The sequence below is a fragment of the Chrysoperla carnea genome, chromosome 4 (genome assembly GCF_905475395.1).
Source record: "Chrysoperla carnea chromosome 4, inChrCarn1.1, whole genome shotgun sequence".
NCBI lineage: Eukaryota > Metazoa > Arthropoda > Insecta > Neuroptera > Chrysopidae > Chrysoperla > Chrysoperla carnea.
Window position 1 is genome coordinate 25442427 of NC_058340.1, and position 28000 is coordinate 25470426.

The 28000-nt window shown below is 31.1% G+C and overlaps 1 protein-coding gene across 1 annotated transcript; it reads right to left on the reverse strand.

Annotated features, from left to right (window-relative positions):
• Positions 1-443: 443 nt before the first annotated feature.
• Positions 444-28000, reverse strand: LOC123298216 (regulator of G-protein signaling loco). The gene is made up of 10 exons (XM_044880164.1): positions 26666-28000; positions 25017-25579; positions 6294-6392; positions 6007-6228; positions 4988-5143; positions 4693-4929; positions 3189-3717; positions 2670-2830; positions 2299-2548; positions 444-1831 (listed from the first exon to the last, which is right to left on the reverse strand). Exons 1-10 carry the CDS (start codon positions 27840-27842, stop codon positions 1317-1319), a joined length of 3909 nt encoding a protein of 1302 aa, XP_044736099.1. The 5' UTR covers positions 27843-28000; the 3' UTR covers positions 444-1316.

Genomic DNA, 28000 nt, shown 5'->3' on the forward strand with positions numbered 1-28000 from the left:
GTTAATTGAACGGCTAATTAAGCTAGCTGGTGCGATATATGCATCGGGTGATTTTGTTTAATATCCATTGGCTTACAGTTGTCTTGAATGCATTGACTTGAAAATTAAGGGATTTAAATTCACTCCTCCAAAATACCTTAGATAATGTAATGGCGGTTGAAGACAATGTAATCATCTATCTGCAAGGTATAATGAAACAAAAAATCATAGAACATAAAATAAACTACAAATTATTTAAAAAATATTTTAATATTTTAATCTATTTTGATATACTGTCTTGGACATTTTTTAATCAATTAATATTATTATATTATTTATATATATATATATTTATAATATATTACAAAAGATGCCATCATATAAAAAAAAAATATTAAAAAATAATATATAAATTATGTAAATTTGTTAAAAAATTTATACAAAAATAAAATTCACACTGATCGTTTAAAAAAATGAATTATAATTATTTACAGATTATGTTAAAAATAGACGGATAATGATAATACATAGTAATGAAAAATGCGAATTTCGTACATAATTGTTCGCAGTGACATTTGGTCAATTAGGATATAACCTCATGATGACGCTTTACGCTGGCGTTGAGTGTTAAATTAGGGTTCTACTTAACTGATAAAGTTAAGTTAAATTGTAAATATGAGCTACAAAAAAGTTATTAATATCGAAAGTCGATATCTCGAGTGTAGCTCTTTACGATGTAACGCTACTAATTTTTTTTTCAGATGGCAGCACGACCTAAATAGACCACATGACCTAATTTGACGCTCAAAATACATCTTTAGAGAAACTTTTCAGAGACGATTCATTACTGTACATCATGGGTATTATTTTAATAAATTACGAAGTAGTCTTAATTTCTATTTTGTCAATATTTTCAGCGTATCTTGATATTATTACACAACGGTTGGGGCAAATACGATAACGTTATCATCTTCCATTTCGTGAACGTATAAAAGCGAACGAACGAATACGCACAAACATCAATCTAAAATTGGTGTTAATTCACTGTCCTGGCTATGAAGATATATTGAAAATTTCAATTTGCCCTACGAGAAGTTAAAAATAGAAACAAACATGGAAATCATCGAAAGTCAAACGAAATGAATATAAGACATAATTTTCACATTTTTTTAAATTTTAATTTATTCATGCAAGTATTCTCCTTCCGCAATTTTTTCCGCCCGACAAATAACTAATTGCCCATTACATGCGCAAATTTCATCATTGCATAGTATTACCCCATTATTACCACACTATTAACCCATTTTTCTTTACCGATCAATGTTTTAAAATAAATTCTATACAAAACTGCTGCTATTACTCGTTGATTGTTCCAAAAACGTAGTTGAATTTCCTTTGGCTTCTGTTTGTTGCTGTGGCTGCGGTTGTGTTACTAATTTTGTTGGTGATAATTTCTTCCAATTGGACGGTTTAATTGGTAACACTTTAGGTTTGGGCGGTAAAGGCGGAGGTTCTGTATCATGTGATAAATTGTCATTAGTGGTAGGAATAGATGGCGGTAATGATAATTTGGACGGGGAAGAATCATCCATTGATGAGGATGAAGTCGCTACTGAATCACTTTTTTGTTGTGTCTTATTACGAACATTATAGAATGTTCGATCATGATTGTCCATACGATGTTCAGTATCGTAAAATTTCGATGCAAGTAACTCAGATTCATTGTAATTTAGTTTCTTTTTATTAGAGTTTTCTTTGTCTTTTAGAAAATCAGGTAATTCGAAATTGATTTCTGTGCCACGTTGATCTTCTAAACGAAAACGTTGAGCTCGTTTTAAGCCTTCGTATAATTCTGTAAACAAAAATTAACAATTTTAATTCAGGCCTCATTAACAGTAAAGATACGGTCTTTTAGGATTCAGAATTGTATAGCAATTTTACGATTTTCTTCTGGGGAAAATCGTGAATATCACAAATTTCAACCGTAAAAGTCTGAGATTTTAAATTACAATACTATTACCAGGATAAGAGATATTCTGGATAGTTTCGCTTTAGGTATGATGAATTTGTATATAAAAGTGCACTCGATTTAAAACTGTCTTTTTGAATCAGTGTTATTAATAATTTATGTATATGTTTTTTTGTATAGAGCCTGAAGAAGCTATAAATTAAATAGCGAAACGTTGCAATTATTTGTTTGCTAATTGGTGCTTATTTCTTTGATTCAGAATATCTCTTATCCAGATAATAGTATTGTAATTTTTTCAGATCTAATCTTTTTAAATTATTTTAAAATTCAATCAATTTTTTATTACTTACCATCACTTTCAGAGGTTTTATGATGCGTCATTTGTAATTTAATACCAGGTTTTAAAATAGCTATAAGCGGTTTTTTAATACTGAAATCAGATCGTAAATCATCTGCACTACTGTGAGTAGACGTTGTATGGTTTCCTTTATTTCGTTCAGATTTTTTACTTTTTCCATTTGCCGAATTGTGCCGATGTAATCGTGATGATATACTTTTAGCAAAATTTGATGAGTGTTCAGAGCCCCAATCATCATCCGACTATAAAATATAAGAAAAAAAACGTATTAATGGTAGATTTGTAGTTTATGAGATATAGCTCACAATCGATACTGAATCAAGAAATATCGAATTCGAAAATGCATAATAATATAATTTGTACCTTTAGTGAATCGTGATCCGATGGCATATGTGGTATTCTATTACATTGTCCTTGACGTAAATCCTCAAAAACTTTATTAGTTATTTCATTCAACGATTGAATTGAAGTTGTGTTTGGTTTCGAAAGATGTTCCGTTGAGTCTTGGTACGACGATGCCATATCTAAAAATAAATTAATTTGATCAAATATAAACTAAAATGCCCCACTTTTAACGTCAATTGGAATGTTGAATATATTTTTTTATCACTTTATCACAAAGAGGCAGATATTTTCAAAGTGATATTATTGTTTAGTATCGCAATAGAGATTACATACATATAAAAAACTATTTTGCAAGAAAAAGACGGGCAATAATCTTTGAATGCTTATACTTTTTCGTTTTTAATCAATTTTAATTTAAATTTTGTTATGATATCAAGTGTATTTTTACATTTTAATGGGTAATGTAGCAAATTCGATATCACTCATCTACTCAATTTGTTAATGTGAATGTATTTATTTGGAAAGAATATATTTTACCTGTCGATGATGCCAACGAATTATTATTATTATTATTACACATTTGTATCGATAGACGAAAACCATCTACAACCGTAACAGGTACATGAACATTCATTAATCGTTCACATTTTGCCGATTCGAAAACTCGTACTAATTCCAACTTATAACCATATTTATGTAGAATGGGTCGTAATACATCTGTTAAAATTTTTGTTGGTTTCGATTTCACCGAAATAATTTTACGATTTGGTAAATCCAATTTAAATACAATACGATGTTCAACGATCACCTCACATCCAGCCAAATCGGCCGATGATTTATTTAAATCGATTGGTTTTGATGATTTTGATTTTAGAAATACTTCGAAATTTTGATATGATAAACCACGTTTATCTAACAAACGATTTATCATTTCACGTATTGTTTCGCATGCGCGAATTTGTACTACAGTTGTCGCACCATCAGTTAATATTACTCGACAAAATGCGTTACGATTTATTCCATAATTATTTACTGATGAGTTGCCTCCAATACTTTTTGAATCATCCTAAAAATTAAAAGTTGTTTATGAAATAATTTTATACAGTCAAAAGGCCAAATAGCCAGCAAATTAGCCTGGCAGTCGCGTTAATATGGGGAGGAGTGTTAATATGTATTTGTAATTGGCTCAATCGAAAGTTAAGGATTTAGTTACAAATTTTTTAAGTTATATTTCTAAAGAGACTAAGGGTAGCAAACTAGCTAATCAAAATGAAGCGTATTATAATATATTTTCTAGGCTCCTTCAAAGTTGATTAGGGTTCAATATCTCACATAAGTACTGTTTTTTTGGAAGATTTAGTTATAAATTTCGAAACAACTATTAAAGGGGCTATATTCGCCGAGCTACATTGACAGGATAAATGGTGTTATATCCCGATACAAAGAAAGAAAATTAGAGTCAGCCAGCTATCCAGACATGCCAAAAGATGTCAATACCCTAAGTAGAGTCAATCTTTTTGAGAGTTTAGGAGCCTCTCATTTCCATAGCAAGATGTTCCGTAATTTACCGAATCAAAAAATGGCTAAGACAAGCCGATCTTGCTTACTGGGAGTTTGCGCAGGACATGCGACAAAATAAACTGTGTATAATCACAGCTATGCCATTCGACTGTGCTTTCCTGAAACTTACTAGAGCACCGTTAAGAAGGGTGGTGGACTCTTGATATAACACTGTCGATTGAACTACCACCTTCATAGCATGGGGATCTCAGATGATCCCACTTGGAGGCCCTGTATGGAGGGCGATGAAACCTTCATACATGTTATTTGCACCTACAGGGCGTTAGGTTTGGAATGTTTGGTCCAAAACCTTGGATCCATCAACCGTCTAAGCAATTCCGGCGGAGAAGCCGTGGGCTTTTTGCGTGTAGTCAGACCTCGACTGAATCCTATAGCTACATCATTGCTATAATTTTTCTCTAACATTAACATATTATTATCATTTTCATAAAAAAGTGACAGGCTGTATTGGAATTCTTACCGTAACATCCCAACTAGTTAACGAAGTTCGACTATTATACATATCATTTTGTTCCGACGAATCCGGTTTACTTTGTAACGAATCATTCGATTGCATTTGGCTCATATTACGAGTTGTTATGTTCGGATGACAATATTCCATTTCACCACGATCTTTTGATTTTGAACGATTTTTTCTATGCCATGGTAATAGAGATTTTCGTCGACGATCTTCGGCATTACTCAGCGATTTTTTTAACTGAAAAAATAAAAAATTCGTTAGTTTTTGCAACTTTTAAATGACAGGATCAATTTACCTTACTAGTAGATGAACATTTTGCAGAGTTATGGACATCAGATTCACTTTTGTTTTGACGATTATCGTCATTTGCCAAACATTTTTTGTATAAATCCGATTTTAAAAAACGTGGATAACAATCGAATTTCATTAAATTGAATATTTGTTTTTGTGCCTATAACAAAAAATTATTACATCAAAGGAGATAGAAAATTAAACTACACGAATTCATCAGTCAGGGAAGTTTTCCACTAACGGCCAAGCAAAAAGAAGAGAAATTTTTTTATGATGTATGTATGAAAGTCTAATTCTTTGGCAAGCACGCTACTAGGGGCCGAAATCTTGGCAATAAAAATCCAGGCGCAATTAGTGTGATAAAAAAAATGTAGATTCAATTATCTCGATGAAACAAAAGGTGGATTGGCAAAACCGCAAAGATAGTCGCGAAGCCCGGACACTGTGGTTTGATATAGATAAATATGCAGGAACTTGTATGCATAACCAACGAAAAAATCCCAAAAATAACTGTATATAGTAAAAAAAATGAAGGACCATAAGTATTTGTTTTTATACTGCCCAGAGTATAAAAATAAGTGCCAAATATTAAACGCTGCGTAAATGGATAGTCTTCGTTTGCTAATAATGCATATCAAGGAATGGCTACGACAAGCCCATCTTGATTACGAGGACTTTGCGCAGGAAATGCGACAGGTTAAACTTTGAAAAACCACAGCTAACTATTCGATTGTGCTCGCCTGAAGCTCACTAGAACGCAGTTGAAAAGGGTGGTGGGACTCTTGACAGAACACTTTGGGTTGAACTACCAACTTTATAAAATGGGGTTATTTGACAATCCTACTTGTAGGGCCTGTGTGGAGGACGAAGAAACTTTCATTCATGTTATTTGCACCTGCAGAAACCTGCAGGGCGTCAGGTTGTTCTCAAGGAAAGCACAGAGGATCCCTTGGTCTAGATGCTAGGGACTCATTTGCGTTATCCCTCTTATGTATTATTATTATTAAATATATATTAGCTTACCTGAACAAAAAGATCCGTATCCGCTAACACCAAAGCATCTTGTGTGATATTTCGTGCTTGTGAATCAACATTCACAGGTTCTACTGCACCCTTACATAGATGTTTATTATAAATTAGCTGGGCTTCTTTAACACGTTCCGTTGATGATTTAATATTTTGGAAATTTTTACATGATACCCAAAAATGTATGTTTTCAGCGGAAAATTCTTTTTCTAGAAATTCCTGTAAACATAATAAATATTTTAAACTAGAATTTAGTTTAAATTGTTTTAAGTGCTAAATCATACCGTAAATGCTTCACGTCCTTTATCATCTTCGAGTAATTTATCAAAACTCACAGCCCAATTAGCAACTCGACCAGTTTTATTTTCATTAACATCTTCTAACTGAAAATTGAAAAAAAATTGAAATTAATTTTTAGTAGTCAAATTTTAGGATAAAAAAAGGAGCGAGGCTTTACCAAATTATTATAGCAAGCAAAACCTTGCGCTTTTTGTCTCATCTGATAACAAAAATCAAATGAAATAATATTTCATTGTATTTTCATTATAAACTTTCACCATTTTTTCTTTCAATAATTATTGGAAGTGAAAGGAAATTTTATTGTTTCCTATTTAAAAAAAAATCTTTATACGGAGGTTCTTCCAAAATAACTATTTTTTTAATCTTTGTATTTGTGGTAGATTTTATCAGAAAATCCGTTTTGATTTTAAATAAGTCTAAATAAAATTTTTTCTTTATTAAGGTTGTATGGTGACTATCAACATATTCATTATGAGTGGCCAAAGAGAGTTTTTTAAAAAGTTTTATATGAATATACGAATTTTCAACTATTTATAGCATATTATCATCAAAACTAAACGTCAGAAGACTTTTTTATAGTTTTTCTACAATGTACGATAGTTGATTGATACCAAATAGATCAACAGAAAAAAATAATTAATTTTTTACAGTTTGCCAATAATAAAGGTCATACATAGTCACAAGCAACAGACAATTGTAATAACGAATTAACGCATAGCCTAACAAGCGAAAACAATTGTCTTCTATCACTGGAAGACAGTAAAAAATAGATTATTTTTTTCTACCAAGAGCTGATAATCCATATGGAATATTTGTTAAAAATCCAAAACAGTATATTATAAAGAATCATATTTAATCTATACATGTCATTGATCTAGTGGCCGTACAACCTTAATGCTCAAATAAAATGTGAATTATTTGCAATATATCGTGCAAATATATCTCGATAAGAATAAGTTCAAGGAGATTTAAAAGTTCAATTTTTATTTAATGATATTTTTTCGTAACAAAATAGAGACAGGAAACGGTGTTTTGTTTCTTCCATATCTGCTAAAATAACAGAGACCCCGATCATGGGGAATACATTTATATAAAAATTAAAATCGAACTTAAATTTTGCATATTTATGGTAAGAATGACCTGATTTTCCCATTGCTTCCACCATATTTCATATACATACATTTTTTAGTTTAAGAAATAAGCTTTTATTTTACTAAAAACTTTCAATTTAAAATATCGAGGAATACTATAGAAGTCATTATAAAAATAAAAATTAGTTTTTGATTTCCTAAAATGCTAATATTTTAAAATTACAGGATATTTTATAATCAAAAATTAAAAAATTTAAAACAAACCATTAAAAAAACGAATATTTTGCAAATCTTTTTAAATTTACAAAGTCAAATGTTATCGTGATTTTTATTTTTATACACAATTTTGATCTAATATTTAATTTATGAGCAATTAAATTTTAAAAAATATAGTTACTTTTTAATTGGGTAATACGGTTTTGTAAGCAATCAGGACTGTTGTAAGAATATGCAGGGTTACATTACTACATTAGAAAGGTAAAAGTAAATTTTTAAAATTCTGTTTAAATTATTTTAGGAATTTGTATAAATTGGAATTAATTAAGGAGCTGTTCATAATTGAGTCAGCAGATGCCTAGTTAAAATTATCCATAAATGAGGTGACATACTTCTTTACTATGAAAGTAGGACACAAACATAATAGTACCAACAGTAAAAGATGTATCAAAAATCGGCTAATAAAGGAAAATGAAATAAATCGCTCGCTTTTTTGCAAAAACCTGCAGAGGGAGAGGGGAGGTGCATATCTTAAATTTCGAGTTACTTTAGCATTTTGATCTTTTTAAAATCTTTTAAAAGTTATTTTATTCTATCTGATTTACTTACGATTTAAACCTCCTTCACTTACACCCAGCAAATAATTTTTTCTTAAGAATCAATAAATTCTAGGTTTATTTATCGTACTATATGTAGAGATTATGATTTACAAAGCGTGAGCAAATCTCTCATCACGCGACTAAAGGTTATCGAACGGTTTACACGAGTGCTGACTGATTAAATTAGGCAAAAAAATTGGATCTGAACAATTAATTCTAAACACTAAATAATTCCAATATTTCTATCAATACAAAAATGTTTAATACCTGTGTTAACGATAATGTTATATATTCCGAATATCGTAACGATGATCGATGTCGATGTGATAAGCTACGTAACGATGTGTTACGCCATCTTGAAAATGTATTATCAGGTGCACAATAATTAAATGGTAAATTATTATTATGACCACATATGGGTGGTAAATATCGAATAGCACCCATTGATTTACGTCTTTCTTCCGTTACACTTTCAAAATTATTGTTATTAGTCATGATTTTTTTTTTTTATTAAATTAAAAATATTTTTCAATTACATAATTTACATTTATTTAAAAACAGAAAATTTTTTAGACACCCTATATAAAAAAATTTATATTTTAAAATTCATGTGATGCATTTTTCATGTTTCGATTTATATTTTTTTATGTAAATTTGTGGATTTATCTAATTTTATCTGACCATTTCAAGGATATTTTCTGCATAAATTTTTATTTGTTTACATTTTTTCTAGTATCTACGTCATATTCAACAGTTGGCAATTTTAAAAATAAACATGTTTTTTGTTACGTGATCTGAAGTGTCAATCAGGTTATGACGTGATTGTTCACCTTTACTATCGAGAAGAAGGAATCAAGGTTGAGCCAGTCAGGTCCGTAACTAGGACGTGGGAAAGAAGGCAAAAGCCACCGACGCATAAGAAATAGAGACGCAAAACAAAAAGTTAGCAAAGAATCGAATCATGTAAGAGGCGCTCATTAATTGACGTTAGAAAAAAAATTAAAAAATTCGATTTATTGATAACACAGGAAAATTTGATCCGATTTCATGATTTTTTTTTTGAAACCCACTGATTTTGGGTCATTTTTTTCAGCTGTGATGTCGGTTTTTCGATAGCTATCATTTATATGCTTAATTCTGGGACAAAGACTCCACATTCTTGAAACCAATTAGAGCTAGTTTAATTTTGATCACAAATTTGAAAAGTATGACCCAAATTTAGTAGGATAACATTCTTGGTTTATTAAAATTGGATAAAATTTGGATGTGATAGAGCAAAATTAAATTTTTTTTATTCTAAATTTAGTAGGATAACATTCTTGGTTTATCAAAATTGGATAAAATTTGGATGTGATAGAGCAAAATTAAATTTTTTTTATTCTGATGACGTCTTCAAGTAAAAAAATTCTATTTTTTTGATAATATAGGCAAATTTGATCCGATTTTATTGGAATTTTTTTTGAAATCCACTAATTTTGGGTCATTCTTTTCAGCTGTGATGTCAGTTTTTCGCTAGTTATCATTTATTTGATTCCGGAACCAGGACACCACATTTTCAAAACCTGTTAGAGCTAGGTAAATTTTCATACTTGATTTATCAAAATTGGATAAAATTTGGATGTGAAAGAGCAAAATTAAATTTTTCGAATTTTGATGACTTCATAAAATTTAGTTTGACTATAAATTACATTTTCTTAGGAGGATCATTTGAGGATATTTTCCTCTAGGTCCCCACATAGGATCTTGGGAATTTTTGCACTAGTAGTAAATATATTCAATTAAACGACATATTATTTATTTACCTTAAAAGTTCTATCAACATAATTTAAAGTAAAGCACATTTTCTATTTTCTGCAATATACTTATCGAATTTATTGCCGCAGTAAATATTCGCACAATCGTATTGATATGTAATAAACACTTCGTATAATAATCTAACACTGATATAAAACATATTCCCGATTACAACAAACATAACTCTGATTACTCTCTCTGATTAATCTTTAATATGAACAATAATTTCAATATGGATTTGATGGTATCTTCATAAAATTATGAATCATTAATTAAGTGGTATTGGCATTCTAAGTTATCTATTTGGGTGAGGTTTGAACGAATAATAACATGGCTGATAAGATTTTATTTTTATTTCCTTGAAATATAAAATAAGTCATGCAATGCAGACAGGTGTAAATACACGCTATGCTTTGCTGCTTTGGTGGCGCCAAATTATCATCGAGTTCCTGATAAAAAGAGATATCCACGCCTCCTTCCCGGTCTTATAGAGCCTTACTATAGATTAGGATATCATTTTAGACAAGCCCAAGAAGAAGAAAAGATTTCACTTTCAAGTTTCTGGTAAAAATATATATATCGATTTTACTTCCTATTCTTTTCACAGAGTTTTTAAGAAATCATTTCAGGCATAGAAACGTCTACATTTAAAGTCAACTTTAATTCTTATTGAATAAGAGAGACAGGACATAGAGGACTTAGATCCTTTAATTCGGCGACGGATTCTGTTGGAAGCAAAGGGCGTTTAAAGGGTTTTGAGCTTGAGGTCGAGAGCTTCTCAACGGAGATTTCTCTAATAATGGACGTGTCTAAGGTTTCCGAAATATTATATACTTGGCTTTTCTTACAGGTACCTACAAGTGTAAATTCGAGACTATCGAAAATTTCGAAAAAAAATTACAACATTGTTTAGTCCAAAACGCCTTAGTCAAGTGCAAAAAAACAACACAATTATGCGGCCTCGCCATTTAACTCGGCTTTCAAAGTATTTTCTAGAATTGTATTAGTTTTTATCTTTAACAAGACCACTAGTTTTTTTTGTGTTTTTTAAATTGGCTTTAGCTACTGCTATACAGCCATTATCAAGACCACTAGTTAAAGCTACCTGCAAATTTTCCACTGTCTGTTTTTTATAGATTTGAAGAAAATGCACACAAAAGTATTGTCCTAATTTGCACCCTCACAGGTAAACAGTGATGTTTACGAAACATGTTTCAAACAAAAGTTGTTTATTTCTTTATAAGGAACAGTTTTTAAACTTAAACTTTTGTTCTAATTCTAACGATTTACAAGATGGGTCCTACAGAAAATCCAATTGACCCATGTTGATAATTTAGAATTTCACTTCTTACGGCGTAAGCATGATATAAAAATGATGAGGGGTGGGCAAGCGGAATTGGACTAATTAAGTGATTTTATGAACACCTATACTAAAATTTTTCTCATGGCATCAATATTTTTAAGCGTTACAAACTTGGGATTAAGCTTAGTATACCTTGATTGTATAAGGGTATAAAAATTAACTTTATTTCCAAACAGTGTATTTTTTATTGTAAGTAAGAAAAAAATGGGCTCCCAAAACGCAGAGAACTGCAGGGGTAAAAATAATTGAGTGAAATGTTATAAGCAACGATTACCTAGGAAGTGTAATGCCAAATCTTCTTATATTATTAGTACAAATTATCGATTTTTTTGTTCTAAAATTAATAGTTTCAAAACTTCGAAACTGCATATTAAGGTACGAATGGCCACAATTACACCATTTAAATGATTTGAGTTAGCCACCGTTTAGCTAGCCACCGTTTTTTCCCTCAAAAGATGGCCTACAAGATAAAAGTGAGAAAGACACATGATGTTTCAATCTAGCGATTTTTTATAGTTTCAAAATTCTCGAGCACTCTGTATGTATTGATTCTCGTTTGCTATCAGTATTTTGTCAAACTATACGTACAACAATAGTTACATTTAAAAAAGAATTTTATAAAAGACAATTGACAATAATATAATTTCATGAGAATTGTAAAATATTTCTAAATAGATTTGTGTATATATTTTACATTTTAGAGATTCTATCAAAAAATCATATTTAACAAAAACAACAACAACAAAAAAAGAAAAATGGGTTAACAGAATATCATTATATGTTTTATTGTTATATAATATCAGTATAATAATATAACTGTACGCAATCATCCATCGAAATTTCTCATGCTCCAATATACACAATAAAATATATTTCCATTATAAAAAAAAAAAACTTTGGTGTGGTAGTTACACAACTTCCATGTATACACTCCGTTTACGGGTTGATTTTCTAAAACTGTATGGAGAAAATAGAAAAGGAGTTCCCACAAAATCTGAATAGCTAACTTTATCGTTATGGACTCCCGCTTTAAACCAAAAATCTTCGCTCTGTTAGTAAATGCCCAGATCTGAAATACTTTTTTCAGATAGTTAGACCGCATTTCGTCCTTTTGAGATTTCAAAACTTTAATCGAGTCTACGAATGCTTCGAGGAGCTAAGCCCTCTAGTACTGAATAATATAGCCATCTATATATCTATATATCTAGGCTAAAGTGGATGCCGGTCTATACTGGCGTGACTGCCAACTTGTTGGTATGAGAGGGATCATCTCAAACGCCCTTTTTACATGAGACTAGAACTCCCAAAAGAATGGAGTGGCTACGACAAACCCAGCTTTATTACTGAGCTTTTTCATGGAGCATGCAACAGGTGAAACTGAGTATAACTATAGCTAGGCTATTTGAATGCATTCGTTTGAAACTAACTAGATTACAGTTGAGAAGAGGAATGGGCTCCTGGCAGAACTACCATTTTTTCATAACTTGGAGATCTCTGATGGTCCCACTTGCAGAGCTTATATGGAGGACGATGAAACTTCCATACTTATTTGCAGCTGCAGAAGTCAAATATAGAAAGTTTGGTGTCCGAAACTTTAGACGAAATCGGTGGAAAAGCTGTAAATTTTCTGCACTTCTTCTGGCCTCGACAGAATCATATAGCTCCATTTACAGTAATTTCGACTTAGAAAGGCAAAATTATATTTTACTAACTACTACGACATTATATTTTACCAGCTACAACTTACGGAGTTTGCTTTTTGAAATTTTGCAGGGAAATAACATTTTGCTCAAAGAATTACAAAGTCTAAATAATTCGAACTACCGCGTATTTTTAGTGGTTCACCGAAAGTAATCGACATTTTTTTTCGATTTACTGAGGATTACGACTTAATGAGGTTCGAGTTATTGAGATTCCACTGTATTATTATTAAGGGCTTCCACATAAGTTTATTGATTTGCCGACGAGCAAATCTGATATCGAATAATAGTAATTGACAAATTTATTCCTGATATCATGTCGCAGAGAATCTAATGACTTTGTTTCTTCATGAGGATGCGAAGAGTGTGTTGAGAGTGTATGAACAAAAGAACCTCTTTACTTCATGCAACTTGTACATGGAAGTAAAATATAGTTATGTTCATATTATCATAATAAAATAATCAAATGTAAACATGTGTTCATGATATACAGGTGAAAAAGTGTTTTTATCTACATTCTTTATTTGCTTTTATTTAATTTTTAAATTCTAAATTTTCATTTGTAGGTAGACCCTACATTGATATGTAATATATGTGAGGGTATATTAAATTTAATCGAAAGTTTATAATACTCTGCAGGATTGATGATATAATCATCATCTCATTTCAAAAATTATTGATTTGCTAAAACAAACAATTTTTGTTTTTAGACTTATCTTCTATGTCTAACGTTTTAAAAGATAAATTTTTCGCTTGCCACAATGTCCGATTTTACTTGTTCGCGGACTTCAGGTCACTTGATGGACTTTTTAAGAGCTTTTATGAACATTTGTACCAACATTTTTTTTCAACTCTCATTATTACATACAGAGTTGTTAAGCAAAATTTTACAATTTATATGGTTATACGTTGTAGACTAAATGTGGCCACCCGACTGACTTTAGACTACCACCAGGGTAAATTAAAAATAATATATTACCATATAAATGGTAACATCTTATTGAACAACCCTATATAAAGAGATTTTGATATAATCTGGGTGTGGACATCGGAAATGTATAAACATTCTTTAAGAATAAAATGGATTCAGGCCATTAACTTTTTAAGGGGTAAATTATTAATGCGTAATTAAATAACATAACAAGTGAAATTATTCAATTGACTGAGTTAATTGTTGAAATATCCTATATAGACAGTGTTGAATATTAGTGCTCGTATTATTTTTATAAATAAGATAAGTTTAAAAAAATAAAAAACAAAAAGATTAATGTAGAATAAAATAATGGTCATTTTTCTCCGAAAATATCGAAAATTATTCGTTTTTTGAATTGGTTTAATACGATTTTAGAATCAATAGACTCACTATTTGAAGCTACCTACAATTTTTTAACTTTCTATCTTTTATAGGTTTGAGCAAATGGAAACTTTTGGAAAGTTTTGCTTAATTTGGACCCTCGCGGGAAAATAAAGATATTTACGAAAAAAAGTTTCAAACAAAAGTTGTTTATTTTTATATATAACAAACATTTTTTGTATTTAAATTTTTGTACTATCCCTTACGGTTATGCTACGGACCCAAGAATCAATTGACCTATGTTGCTCCTTTACGAACTCAGACTCACTTTTTAAGTCTTGACTGCGCTATAAAAATTTCAGCTCCATATCTCTTTTCGTTTTTGAGTTATCGTGCTGAAGATAAGTAAAATTTTGATATTGATAGACTAACGAAAATGGCTTAAATTAGGTGTATTTATAAACACCTCTATCAAAATTTTGTTTACAGCATCAATATTTCTAAGCGTTACAAACTTAGAACTAAATTTTAAATTTATAAGAAGTAGTCACAAACAACGTTAATTATATACCGGGTGTAACGAGAAGATTGGAACACACGTAATAAAGAATTAAATAACAGTCATAAAAATTTGAAATTGAGTCATTTTATTTTGTACTAAAATATACTTGACATAGAATTGATATTTTATTTAAAAATTTTATAAAATCATAAAGATCTAAGACAAGTTGGTGACTGGAGCTATGGAAGTATAGAGAGCAAACTATTACTAGGATAAAAAACTTTTTTTTTCCAGTTATTTATTAAAATGACCTTGTATATTAATTAATACTAATGAATAATGTTTGTATATTTATTGTTTGGTATTCAACAGATCATATTTTATCGTTGGACATTTACTTTAATACAGGATGTTCTGGGTTTTTTTATAAAAGCTCTAGAAACGTTACACAAAAGTTGATTTCAAGACGGCTGTATTTTGAATATTTCTTTTGTTATTGAAATTAGATAAGGATGAAGATTATCTGCATACTTCAATGGATATCTGAGAGTTTTTCAGATACGGACTAAAATCGATCAAAATTTCCCCATCTACCGAGTTTCATCAAATTCTAAAACCAAAATTTTTTTCAAAGGGGTAAAACTCAGTATATAAGTCGAATAGTTTTTGAGATACGGACTAAAATCGAACCAAACATTGCGATATCTCAGAAATTCTGCATTGTAACTTATTATAGGTGAAATAATTTTTTAAATCGGTTAAGCAATTAATTCAAAAGTGACGAATTTTCATACAAACGAGTTTCATATAATCTTTCATCCCCAATTTGACCCTCTTAAAGAATGAATTTTTATGAAAAAAGTAAAATAAACTTTTGTCTCAAACCATTTTTTATTTACTATGATTTAATTTTATAATCAAAGAGCGTGCGTCCAGTGTTAGTTAAAGCAACGTTTTTCATGTGCAACACGTACTTCATTTCGAAGTACCAAAGTTCAATAAGAACAGAAATTTCCAAAATTTGCGCATAATTTACGCTCTCACGGGTAAACAGAGATGTTTACGAAAAAATGTTTCAAACAAAAGTTGTTTATTTTTTTATAAGGAACATTATTTATAGTTGAAATTTTGTTCTATCTCTAAGGTTTCTCTTAAGGTTTACAAGATGGGTCCTAGGAACTCAAGACCCAATTGACCTATGTTGCTCATTTACGAACTCGACCTCACTTTTTACATCTTAAGCACGCTATAAAAATTTCAGCTTGATATCTCTTTTCGTTTTTGAGTTATCGTGATGACAGGCGGGCAGACAACAGACAGACAACCGGAAATGGACTATTTAGGTGATTCTATGAACACCTATACCAAAATTTTGTTCATAGCATCAATATTTTTAAGCGTTACAAACTTGAGACTAAACTTAATATACTATGTATATTTCATATATACATGGTATAATAAGCAAGTTTATTTTTTTCCTGGGACACAGTGTACACGTTATTGAATGAGAATATATTTTTATTGTGAATCTTAAATGCATAGATAGATCAGAGATGATTAAATAATAGTAGGATAATGATTTTTATGACTAAAAATAATTTTAGTAATTGTCAAATCATTCATCACTCATCCACTGAGTACAATTTATTTAATTGATTTAATTTAATTGAATTAAGTATTTTATACTTATTGACAACTCTATGTATTATGACTGAGTAGTACATTCATATTTTATTATTGTTGAGAGTTTAAAGTCGAAACATTCAATATGATGTTTAAACTGTTGCATAGTAGACAGATGGAAGGTTGTTTTAATTTATATAATCAAATGGCATGTAGAAATGTAGTTAGCATAAACGCAATTTAGACGACGCAGGCTATAATGTGGTTATCGAAAGAACGATCTTGTGGGTATAAGACGATAGACTAATTGGTATTGAAGATAAACTTTAAAACTTGCTAACGAAAACAATTATTAGATCCGTTAAAATCCGCCATTGAACATGAATAATTTTTGCAGGATCTCGTTTAAAAAATGATCCTGAACGTAAAGTTCAGATTGCCGGTGGTTAACCCGGTAGGATATTGCTTAATTTTTTTTTTTTGGGGTCAAAATTAACAAAAAAAACAATTTGTATAATGATCTTAGACATTTTTCTATAAACCCTCCAATTTTCGAGTAGAAAATTCGTAAAATTTTTACGATTTTCATCTCTCAAAAAGTGTACCAAAAATCAACTTTTAATATGTATAAAACTTTTATTTGTAGTGTATTTTAAGTGCTTGATAGTTGTAAGACTGCGCGAGAAAAACCACCCAAAAATAACGATTTTCTGTTCTATACATGCTAGAAATATGGGATTTTCACCAATCGATTCGAAATAAAGTTAAATTAACAGCAAAGTTCGAAAATTTTCATTTTCCACAACCTCCCGGAAAATTGTAAAAACCGTTTTTCCGACATCTTTGGTTTCAAAGCTTGATTCAATGCTCAACAATCACTTCCAAGATTTGAATCGATATTGATCCGATCGTTATTCCTTCTATAGGAAGTTGTAGGCAAACTATGCAGTTTGAAGAGAATCTATCATCGATTTTAAATATGTAGCGCTCTCACTAGCCGTGGTATACCCCTTTTGCTGGACAAGTCTCTTATATTTGTTGTCCGCTTTGACTTCCGTTCGTGTTCAGTAAAGTTTGTATTTGTTCGAATTCCTTAATTAATCGCTTGTTATTCAATGTTTGTAGACAGGTTATAAAAATTTATCATCGATTTTAATTTCTTCGAAATAATTATCACTTTTTATCAAAAAAGGTGATTTACCGAAGCATTTTACACTTGTAAAAAAAAACCTTCTAGACTTTTTCTTTTATGAATTTGCTGGTGTGACAGGAAAGCTTGACTATACTATTATAATAGAGCTGAAGAGTTGTTCGTTTGTTTTATCTCGTTTAAACGGAACTACCAGTCGGTTTCGAAAAATTCTTTTGGTATCAGTAATGAGTGAGATCAAGACCAAGACCATAGTTGTCTTAACTAATTACAAAAAATTCCTTCATCTATAGAAAGCTACATTATCAGCAAGTAACGTGGACTGTATTTTATTCTTTTTAAATGGTTCCGCACCAAAAAATTAAAATCCCATGAAATTGGCATCAAAAGGGGGAATAAGTGAGGGCAAAGAAAGTGTCGACTTATAACGCGATAGTTTTTAAGGTGAAACTGTCCAACAAAGTGGACGGGCAACTCTTAGTCTTATGAATAAATCTTTTGGAAATGATTTTTAAAATATTCGTTAGAAAATATGACCGAAGATAAAATATCCAATATAAATATCCGTTTTACATAGTTTTTGAAATATTTTTTAGCGACACGGTAACACCCATCTACTAAAATATATTGTTATTCAGAATGAGGACCCTAATATTTTTTTAATCGTGAGAATCAGAGGTGTGGATACAATTACTATAGCATAATATATCAATGATGTTCTTCATTTTGTCACATGATCAAGGAAAACGATATAATCAGTAGATCGGATTACTCATCAAGAGTCTTTTTTTTAAGCATTTCCGTCCTTTCCCTCCTAAATATAAATCCTATCCTTATGCATGATTCATACCGTTAAAAACACATGTGAATTTCATTATTATCAATCGCAATTAAATTGTTTAATATTGTAACTATACAGGGTGAGTTGTGAGGAATGCACCGAACAGGAGTGTCTCGTTAGCTAAAAATATGAAAACGATCGGACAAGTTTTGGTAAGGGGTGTCCTAAAAGGGCACTAAAGGCTAAGGGTGGTAGGTAAGATGTGCAAAATTGTTAAATAGGAGAGATAAAATTTGAATAGCCTAATTGCGGCAAATGTGTAAGTCTGCCACTGGATTAGTTAGCCACTTAATTCTTAAACAATTTTGATAACATAGGCAAATTTGATCCGATTTTATTGGAATTTTTTTTGAAACCCACTAATTTTGGGCCATTCTTTTCAGCTGTGATATCAGTTTTTCGCTAGCTACCACTTATGTGCTTCATTCCGGGAGCAGGACTCCACATTCTTGAAACCTATTAGAGCTAGGGTAATTTTGATCACAAATTTGAAAAGTATGACCCAAATTAAGCAGGGTTACATACTTGGTTTATTTACATTGAATAAAAGTTGGATGTGATAGAGCAAAATTAAATTTTTTGGATTCTGATGACGTCATAAAGTTGAAAAAATCGATTTTTTTGATAACATAGGCAAATTTGATCCGATTTTATTGGAATTTTTTTTGAAACCCACTAATTTTGGGTCATTCTCTTCAGTAGTGATATCAATTTTTCGCTAGCTATCACTTATGTGCTTCATTCTGGGACCAGGACGCCACATTCTTGAAACCTATTAGAGCTAGGTTAATTTTGATCACAAATTTGAAAAGTATGGCCCAAAGTTAGTAGGATTACAAACTTGGTTTATCAAAATTGGATAAAAGTTGGATGTGATTGAGCAACATTAAGTTTTTCGGATTCCGATGACGTCATAAAGTTATAAAATTATTATTGTTTTTGATAACACAAGCAAATTTGATCCGATCTTATTGGAATTTTTTGTTAAACCTACTAATTTTGGGTCTGTGTGTCAGCTGTGATGTCAGTTTTTCGCTAGCTACTATTTATGTGCTTAATTAAGGAACCAAAACTCCACATTCTTGAAACTTATCGTAATTCATCCAAATCGTTAGAGCCGATCCCGACATATTTAAGGCGCAACCTAAATACTTGCCACCAGCGCTATGTACCCTCGTTACGGTCCTGAGGGCAACATCCCGGAATAATTTCAATCGTTATCAAAAAACTTGCCATTTTATCACAAAATGTACTAGATTTTTATAGAATTATCAGATAATCATGTCTGATTATTCTGTTCACCGCGAAAAATAATCACATTTTATATAAATAACCACAATTTGTATTGGAAAATCTGGATACTAAGGTAAACCACAAAAGGCTAGGAGACATTTTATATTGCGTTTCACAAATCTACAGCTAATGAATAAAAAAGAAAGAAAATCTGCATTATATATACAGCGTGTCTATTTAATTTGGTCCCATATGGAAAACTCTTTTTATTATAAGGTTTACGAAAAAAAAATTTTCTTTATAAAAATCTCTGCTTTCGAAAATATTAACATTCAGCTTGTAGCCACATCACCCCCCTGGCCAGTGATTCGCTATGTGTAGCCACAAGCTATTCACTTTTGACATCGAATGAAAAGGATGTCCCCCTCAAATTGAAAAAGTTCGATAAGCATGTTAATGATCGTTTAGAAATGTAGACCATTTAAAACAGATAATAAGGGTAACGGTTCAAGAAATCACTCCCGAGATATTTGTGAAAAAACTCAAAAACTTCAAATCCACTTTTTAAAGATCTAAAGCACAGCAAAATCTTACGAACACTTATTCTTTAATTTTTGTCGAAATAGATAATTTCTAGCAATTACAAACTTAAGAATATAAAATAAATAATGTATTTTAAATATTTTCAGCGATAAATACAGACAGGAAATATCGTAAAATTAAATAAACCGGGGTGGGGTCCACAGAAACGTGTAACAAACAATCAAATTTAACAAATTATAATAATACCTAATTATATACCTATGATTTAAATATTTGTTTAAAATACTCAAAGATAAAACTACTTTTATCATTAACAAAATAATCAACTCAATTAAAATGCATCACATTACTTAAAATAAATAAATTAAAATAAAAACTGCTTAGTAAACAAAATTTTAACGAAATAAAATAACACTTGCAATAACAAAATCACAAAAAATCACGCAACACTTTTACATTTTTGAAAAAAAAGAACTTACAATTTAAAAGAAACTTTTATTATTATTATTCAACTGAAATTTTAACAATTTAAAAAAGAAAATATTTTTGAATAATTGTCATAAATATTCCTATTTAAGAGACACCACAATAATGAATCAGTCTCTTCGTTTCATATATGTCTCTCAGCCACATATTATTAACACAATAAACCTTTTTATTTATTTAAGTTAGTAATACAAAATAATAATGCGCGATTAATCGTGTATATGCTTTAAAAAACTGATGGTACAATATGAATAATAAATAATATAATACTGTTTAGTTGTTGAGTAAAAGTGACTTAAACTCAATGAAGTTTCAATTAATACTAAATATTGTGATGTATTATTTAATTGTTATACTTTTTTTAAAAGTAGGGGGATCGATGGTGGGGGATTATTTATTTTATAAATAAATTAAAGTTTTTATAAATTTTATAATAATTATTTTAAGATGGTAATCGAAACGTTTCATGAAAGAACTCTGCAATAATAGATAGAAAAATGGCTTTCTGTGAAACTTTTCTTAACCCACCCTAAAATGTTCTTTGAATCATTCTGATCAAAAGCTCTCACTGTCACACTGTCACAAAAATGTTAAATGAGTAGATTTCGAGTTGCGAGCGATCAAAGCTACACATATAATATATTTATTGAAACTTTTTCAAGTCACCCCCAAAATGTTCTTCAGATCGTTCTGATCAAAAGTTCTCACGGTCATAAAATTTTTTAACGAGTACCTTTCGATATAGCCCATAGTATAACCATAATGTATGTGTAGCTCTGATCGCCCGTAGCTCGTAAAATACTGAAAACATAGTCAGACTGATCTGGGTACCGTACCAATCTAACGTTAAAGGAAATGAAGAAGTGGGCTCGTTGATGCGAGAGGAGTCGTCTTAAACGCCCCTGTGATATCTGAGACTACCATTCCTATAGCAAGATACTCTGTCATTTATCGAATCAAAGACCAGCTACGAGAAGCTCCTCTTGATAACTGGCACTTTGCGCAGATCCTGCGACCGACCAATCTATGTATAAACACAGCTAGATCATTCGACTGTACTCGTCTGAAACTCACTAGAGCATAGTTGATAAGGATGTGAGACTCTTGTTAGGGCACTGTCAGCTACCACCTTTATAACATGAAGATCTCTGATGATCCCACTTGTAACGTCTGTATGGACGAAATCCTCATACATGTTATTTGCACTTGCAGAAACCTGTAGGGCGTCAGGTTTAAAATTTTTGGATCCGAAATCTTGGATCTATCAATCCAGGAAGTTTAGAAGTGATGATTTGGCTTTGTCATTTGGAAGTGGTGATTTTTTTCGGCATAATGAAATCGAATTTTAAATAGTTTTAAGTCCAATGATTGAATTGTTCGTGCATGAAAATTAACATTGTTTAATAGAATATGAAACCTCAAGCAACGTGCCAGTTACCATTTTAAATATAATAATATATTTTTTTTTTATTATTTGATTAATTCAGATGAAAAACCACAATAAATATATTACGTAATAGACTACAATAAATAATGTCTTTATTTATCTATTGCATACAGAAATACCAAAAATATTATTATATACATTATACAAAAATGGGGGAAAAGTTTGGCAACCCTCAAATTACTTCCAAACGGTTTAAGATAAAGGTTTGAAATTGATATGGAGTTCAAAAGGGCTATAATACAGTTTGTGTAACAATCATATCACTTACGCATCTCTCTTTGATGGGGCTGTCATCTCAAAGGGATTTTAAGACAAGCTTAGATTTCCAGGCCCTAATTCCGACACTGGCAACATCTATTTTGAGATGATTTTATAAGCTTCGGTCAGTTGCCATCCACAAAAGCGACACTTCAGAACTCGAATACTCATCACAACGACTCTTACCTTTGCCTAGAACCCCGGAACAACTGCAATAACTACCTATAATCCCGGACAGGGGCCTTGGGTAAAGATCAAAAGAGAAAAAGACAAATTTGTGCGAAAAAGGCGCCATAATGGAGTACCAAGTTGATTTACGAAAACTTAAAAAAGAGAGGGGGAGACCATTTGATATTCACATTGTCTAGGGGACCCGAAGAATCGCATTGCCTAGAGATTCCAACATGGGTTAGCCCGTCACCAACCTTTGGTATCTTCAAATAACTCTTTGCTTTTAATACTACTTTGTTGAACCCAAAAAACGGATTAACATAATCTAGTCGTTTTGTCGAATAGCAGCGAATGGCTTTCGAATCGGAGCACGAAATTAAAAACATTACTATTTACATACAGATAAATTGACTGTAAATACTTTCACCCTCCCTATTTTCTAAACTTCAAATTGAGAATCTTGTATGGTATAATAATATTTATCGTATACATGTATGTATATAACATTTAATACTTAAGTATACTAATTAAAACGAATCAACTCATTAATATATTCATTATATTAATTAATATCAATTATTTTTTTTAAATATGTAAGTAAACATATTTATTAAAGCAAAAGGCGTGGTATTTAAATAACCCTTTCTATACAATTTAGTGAATGAAAAAGATACAAATAAATTTTGGGGTTCCATGAATAATCATAGTGACAGAAACACATTGGTGTTTCATTTCATTTACACATAACAGCCCCTTTCACTTAGAGGTGTTCCTACCTTCAAGTGAGAGCATGATCTCAAGCGGTACACAGAGGTCCTATAGGAGAATCCAATAATATTGGGGTTAATAAAAAAAATACCAATAATATTGGGGTTTTCCCTCGTTGATATCTCACGAATAAATTATTCATACAAAAAATAATGAGGTTACCCTCAATTATTAATAAGATCATCAAATTTTCGCGGTATTTAAGATTAAATTCAATGAAAAAAATAAGTTTTAAATTGCACGTACGCATATGCCATAATTGTAAATCTTTATTAGATACAGAGTGGGTAGGGGGTGATAGCTTGCATGAGAATATTAAATTAACATAAAATATCAATTTTAAACTGGCAGGTGTTAGAACGTTTAAATTTTCTAAAAGAAGACCTTGATAAAATTTTTCAAAGATGCCTCGTGTCTAGTCTTTGGTACATTTATCAATTACAGTAAAACTTACTTAATTCGGACTAGCATCTAATTTGATTCAGCGAAAATAGTAATCAATTTTTAGTAGACTAAATTTTTGCAGCAAGACAGCGTGTGGTTTGAAAACATTAAACTACCCGGCATCGGTATTTAGTTATCTCAAGGTTGAATGATAGTAAAAAGTATTCCATTCAAATTTAACAACGTTTATCTTGCTATATTGTCACGAAAAAGAACTGAAGAGATTTACTAATGGTGGAGGGGAAAATAAAGAGACCCATTTTAAAATTTTAAGCGCAGGAACAAAAAAAAATTATTCGCTGCAACTTTTAACTCAAAATACACTGATTCCATTAGCAATTAGCATTGTTTCATAATTAAAATAATTTCGCATGGACCCTGCATTCCAAAACCCTTTGAAAAGTGAAAAAAAAAAACCAATTGACTGAGTTAATTGCTGAAATACCATGTATAGACAGTGTTGATTACGGAATCATTTGTTTTTTTATCATATAAGAAAAGAAATATAGCCACTATTAGAGAGCCACATATACATACTTGTCACACACACGTAACTGATATTCCCATATAATACATAATACATAATTTGCACCCTCAGAGGTAAACAGTGATGTTTACGGTAAAATGTTTCAAACAAAAGTTGTTTCTTTTTTATAAGGAACATTTTTTACGTATAAACTTTTGTTCTATCTCTAACGGTTTGCATAAGGTGAGTCCATAGGCCCCCTTGATCAAGACCCAATTGATCTATGTTGCTCATTTACGAACTCGACCTCACTTTTTACACCCTGAGCGCGCTATAAAAATTCCATTCTGATATGTTTTTTCTTTTTTAAGTTATCGTGTCCAAAGACAGACAATCGAAAATGAACTAATTGGGTGATTTTATGAACACCTATACCAAAATTTTGTTCGTAGCATCAATATTTTTAAGCATTACAAACTTGTTATCGACTACATAAGCCTATTAGCGACCCAAAATACACCTCCTAAAAGTAATACCACCGGTGCTTTTGCTAGCGATCTAATTGATTAAAGGTCGATGGCAAATGTACAACTTTTTATAAGCAAATTTATTAAACAATTAACTCTGTTATTTGTTATATGTTATATCATAAAACTTACTTACGAAGATAATCAATAAGGAATCCAAACTAAAGAAAATACAAGAAAAAAACACTTACCATTTCGGTACTTTCGCTGCAAATTGATTCCTGGCAATCATTATCATTTAAATAACCACCTCGTGAACGCACATCCGGTTCGCTAACAGCTGACAATTGTATACTCCGTTGATGATTTTGTTGTAATTGCGTTGAATTTCCCGCTAGTCCACTTAAATCTTGTAAACTACCAAAATTCGTCACTTTATCATCATAATGATGATCTAAGATCAACGGTTCCGATTGTATACTATTCAAATCATCATGACTATAATTTCGTGCGGAAGATGATGTCGATGTAAAACCTCCACGTGATTGTTGGTGATGCTGTCCAATACTTTTTGGTGTTTTAAATAAATATTGATCTGATATATTATCAATTGATTTACTACGCTCTAAATGTCGATCCTGATGTAGATGGTCATCATCTTCGCAGGTATTTTTTGTTTGATTACTGTTAATCAGAGTATTTATTGCAATCGATGAACCATCAATAGCTGCAGGACGTGGATGAATTGATTGATTATGAACTGTTGGTAATGGTAATTGTGCTGGAAAATCGACGACTAGAATTCGATCTGAAACTAAACCACAATAATTATGCAACAAAATGACATCTCCAGCTACTTTTTTGTTATAATATATCGTACAATTAACATTTTTGGCTTATTATTTCTCTACTCGACAGCGGATTATTGAAAATTGACATTCACGCACAGAAAACGTCCATAATAAATACGATAGAGAGTAGTAGGGAAGGACTCTCGGAAAGACAATTGTAACTGACAAATTTATTCTTCTTTCATGTATACGAAACTCCTTGTGTATGATTATCAATTTGAAAAAACTAAATATTACTGAAAATCATAAATTTTAAGTGGTGCCTTAAAGTTTCTAAAGTGATGCAAACTACTTTTATTGGGAATATAAGTATGGAATACCGGGATCCGTGAGATGGAGATCGAAAAACCAACTTAATGATTTTTCACCCAAACGATTTTAATTTTATTTACTTAAGAAAGTTTTCTGAGCATATCAAGATTTTAAAATGGTGCAAAGCTATTTTTCAGGACTTTTTAAGTATATAATTAATCAATTTTAATAAGAATTGTGAGGGAGGAAAACCTATAAATGGCTTTAAGCGTATTATTTAATTGTCTGCTAGCTTCAGCCCCAGTTTAGCTTTCTTAAGCATATAAAATGAAATCAAAATCGTTAGAAAGGAAAAACATTAAGTTAGTTTTTCGACCTCCATCTCCACGAATTCCGGCATTTCATACTATTTTTTAAGTCCCTATAAAAGTGCAAACTTGAACCTTTTTAAAACTTTTCAATAATATTTATACAAAATATTATTTTCAATAATGTTTTGGTTTTTTCAAATTGATAATGATGTACAGCGAGGTTCATATATACCTAAGAGGAGAAAAATTTGACTGCTAGCTTCCGTTCACTAGCTTTTAAAATGATTAATTACTGGAAAAAATGCTCATGAAAAGCATAGACACTTACTTTGTACCTTTTAGAATAGCTAACTTGCCTTTCAAGCTTTCTACTACAATCATAAATAGCTACAAAGGAAAAAACCTTTCAAAACGTGATTTTTCATCAATTGACCGTCGAGAAAAACAAAAATAAAACGTTAATCTTACAAGATTATGCATAATTACCTAAACCACAATCATCACGAAATCCAATTCCTGAATCACTGTTACTCGATGCACTAGGTTGTGGTGAATTCGCTACCAAATTCTCACCAATTTTATGAATAATCGGTGATTGTTTCATAATCGATTCATTTAAATTTGGTGGGGGTGTACGTGGTAAACCATACATTTTTTGTACTAAATTCACAATGTACTCCGATGATTTTGGAAACTCCAAGCAATCGCCTGAGATAACATCTCGCGTACATTTTATGTTAAATGTTTCCGATTTTGGAATATGTAAAGCGTGATCAGCGGCTAATCGCGTATCAATAACAAAAACATGGCAACTTATTGAAATATCAATGTCTTCTCCAGCATGTGGTGGTGATTGTCGCCACGATTGATTAAAATACCGCGTTGCATAATTTTCATCAGTGGTATTAATAGCGGTAGTGATTAGACCGAAATAACTAGGGTCTTTCTCCGAGGAGTTAATATAAGCGATACGATTTGAAGGATACACAGCTAACGTATGTTCGTGACAATTTGTCAGGGTAATACAAGATGGAAGAATCATCATGACGACACTTGTCGGTGATCGACGTTCTTGACGAAATTTTCGTATACAACTTGAAACTGTATGCATTCGTGACGACGGTTGTAATTGATTTGGCATCTCGATCGTTCCCAAATATCCAATAAAAACTTTATAGCCTGGTGGACTTACAACTGTTGGAGGTGATGGACACGATTCTTGTACTTCAACATGATTCACACCCCATTGTGGTTTTAATTTATTCTTAAAATTTGTATACAATGAAGTTTCCAATTTTTTATTAACCCGTGGTCGATTTGGATACCTGGGTTTTCGTGTAACATAATTTTCGCTAACATCTTCATCACTACTATCGGAGTAATAATATTCAGCAATTGACATTTTAATTGGACCAACACTATTGCCAATCAGTTGGACGACTGCATCGTGAGTCACTTTGGATACAGATAAACCATTCACAGAGATTAAAAAATCACCAGCTTTTAAACCAGCTTGATCAGCTGGTGAATTTGTTACGATGCATGAGAGTATACAAGGTTGTTGTCCTGATATTGTAAAACCAAAACCATTTACACCACGATCCACTTCGACTGTACGGATACCATAATTAGGTCGTTTTTTACGACGACGATGCGCTATCATTTTGAGTTTTTTTTTGGCTGTACCTAATTTTTCTATAAAAATGTCATTTTTTTTTATTACACTCACACACACACGTCACGAGATCAAACTCTCACTTCAAAACAACATCTTGTGTTAGCATAATATTGTGGTACATTCCTCTGTGTATAAACTACTTT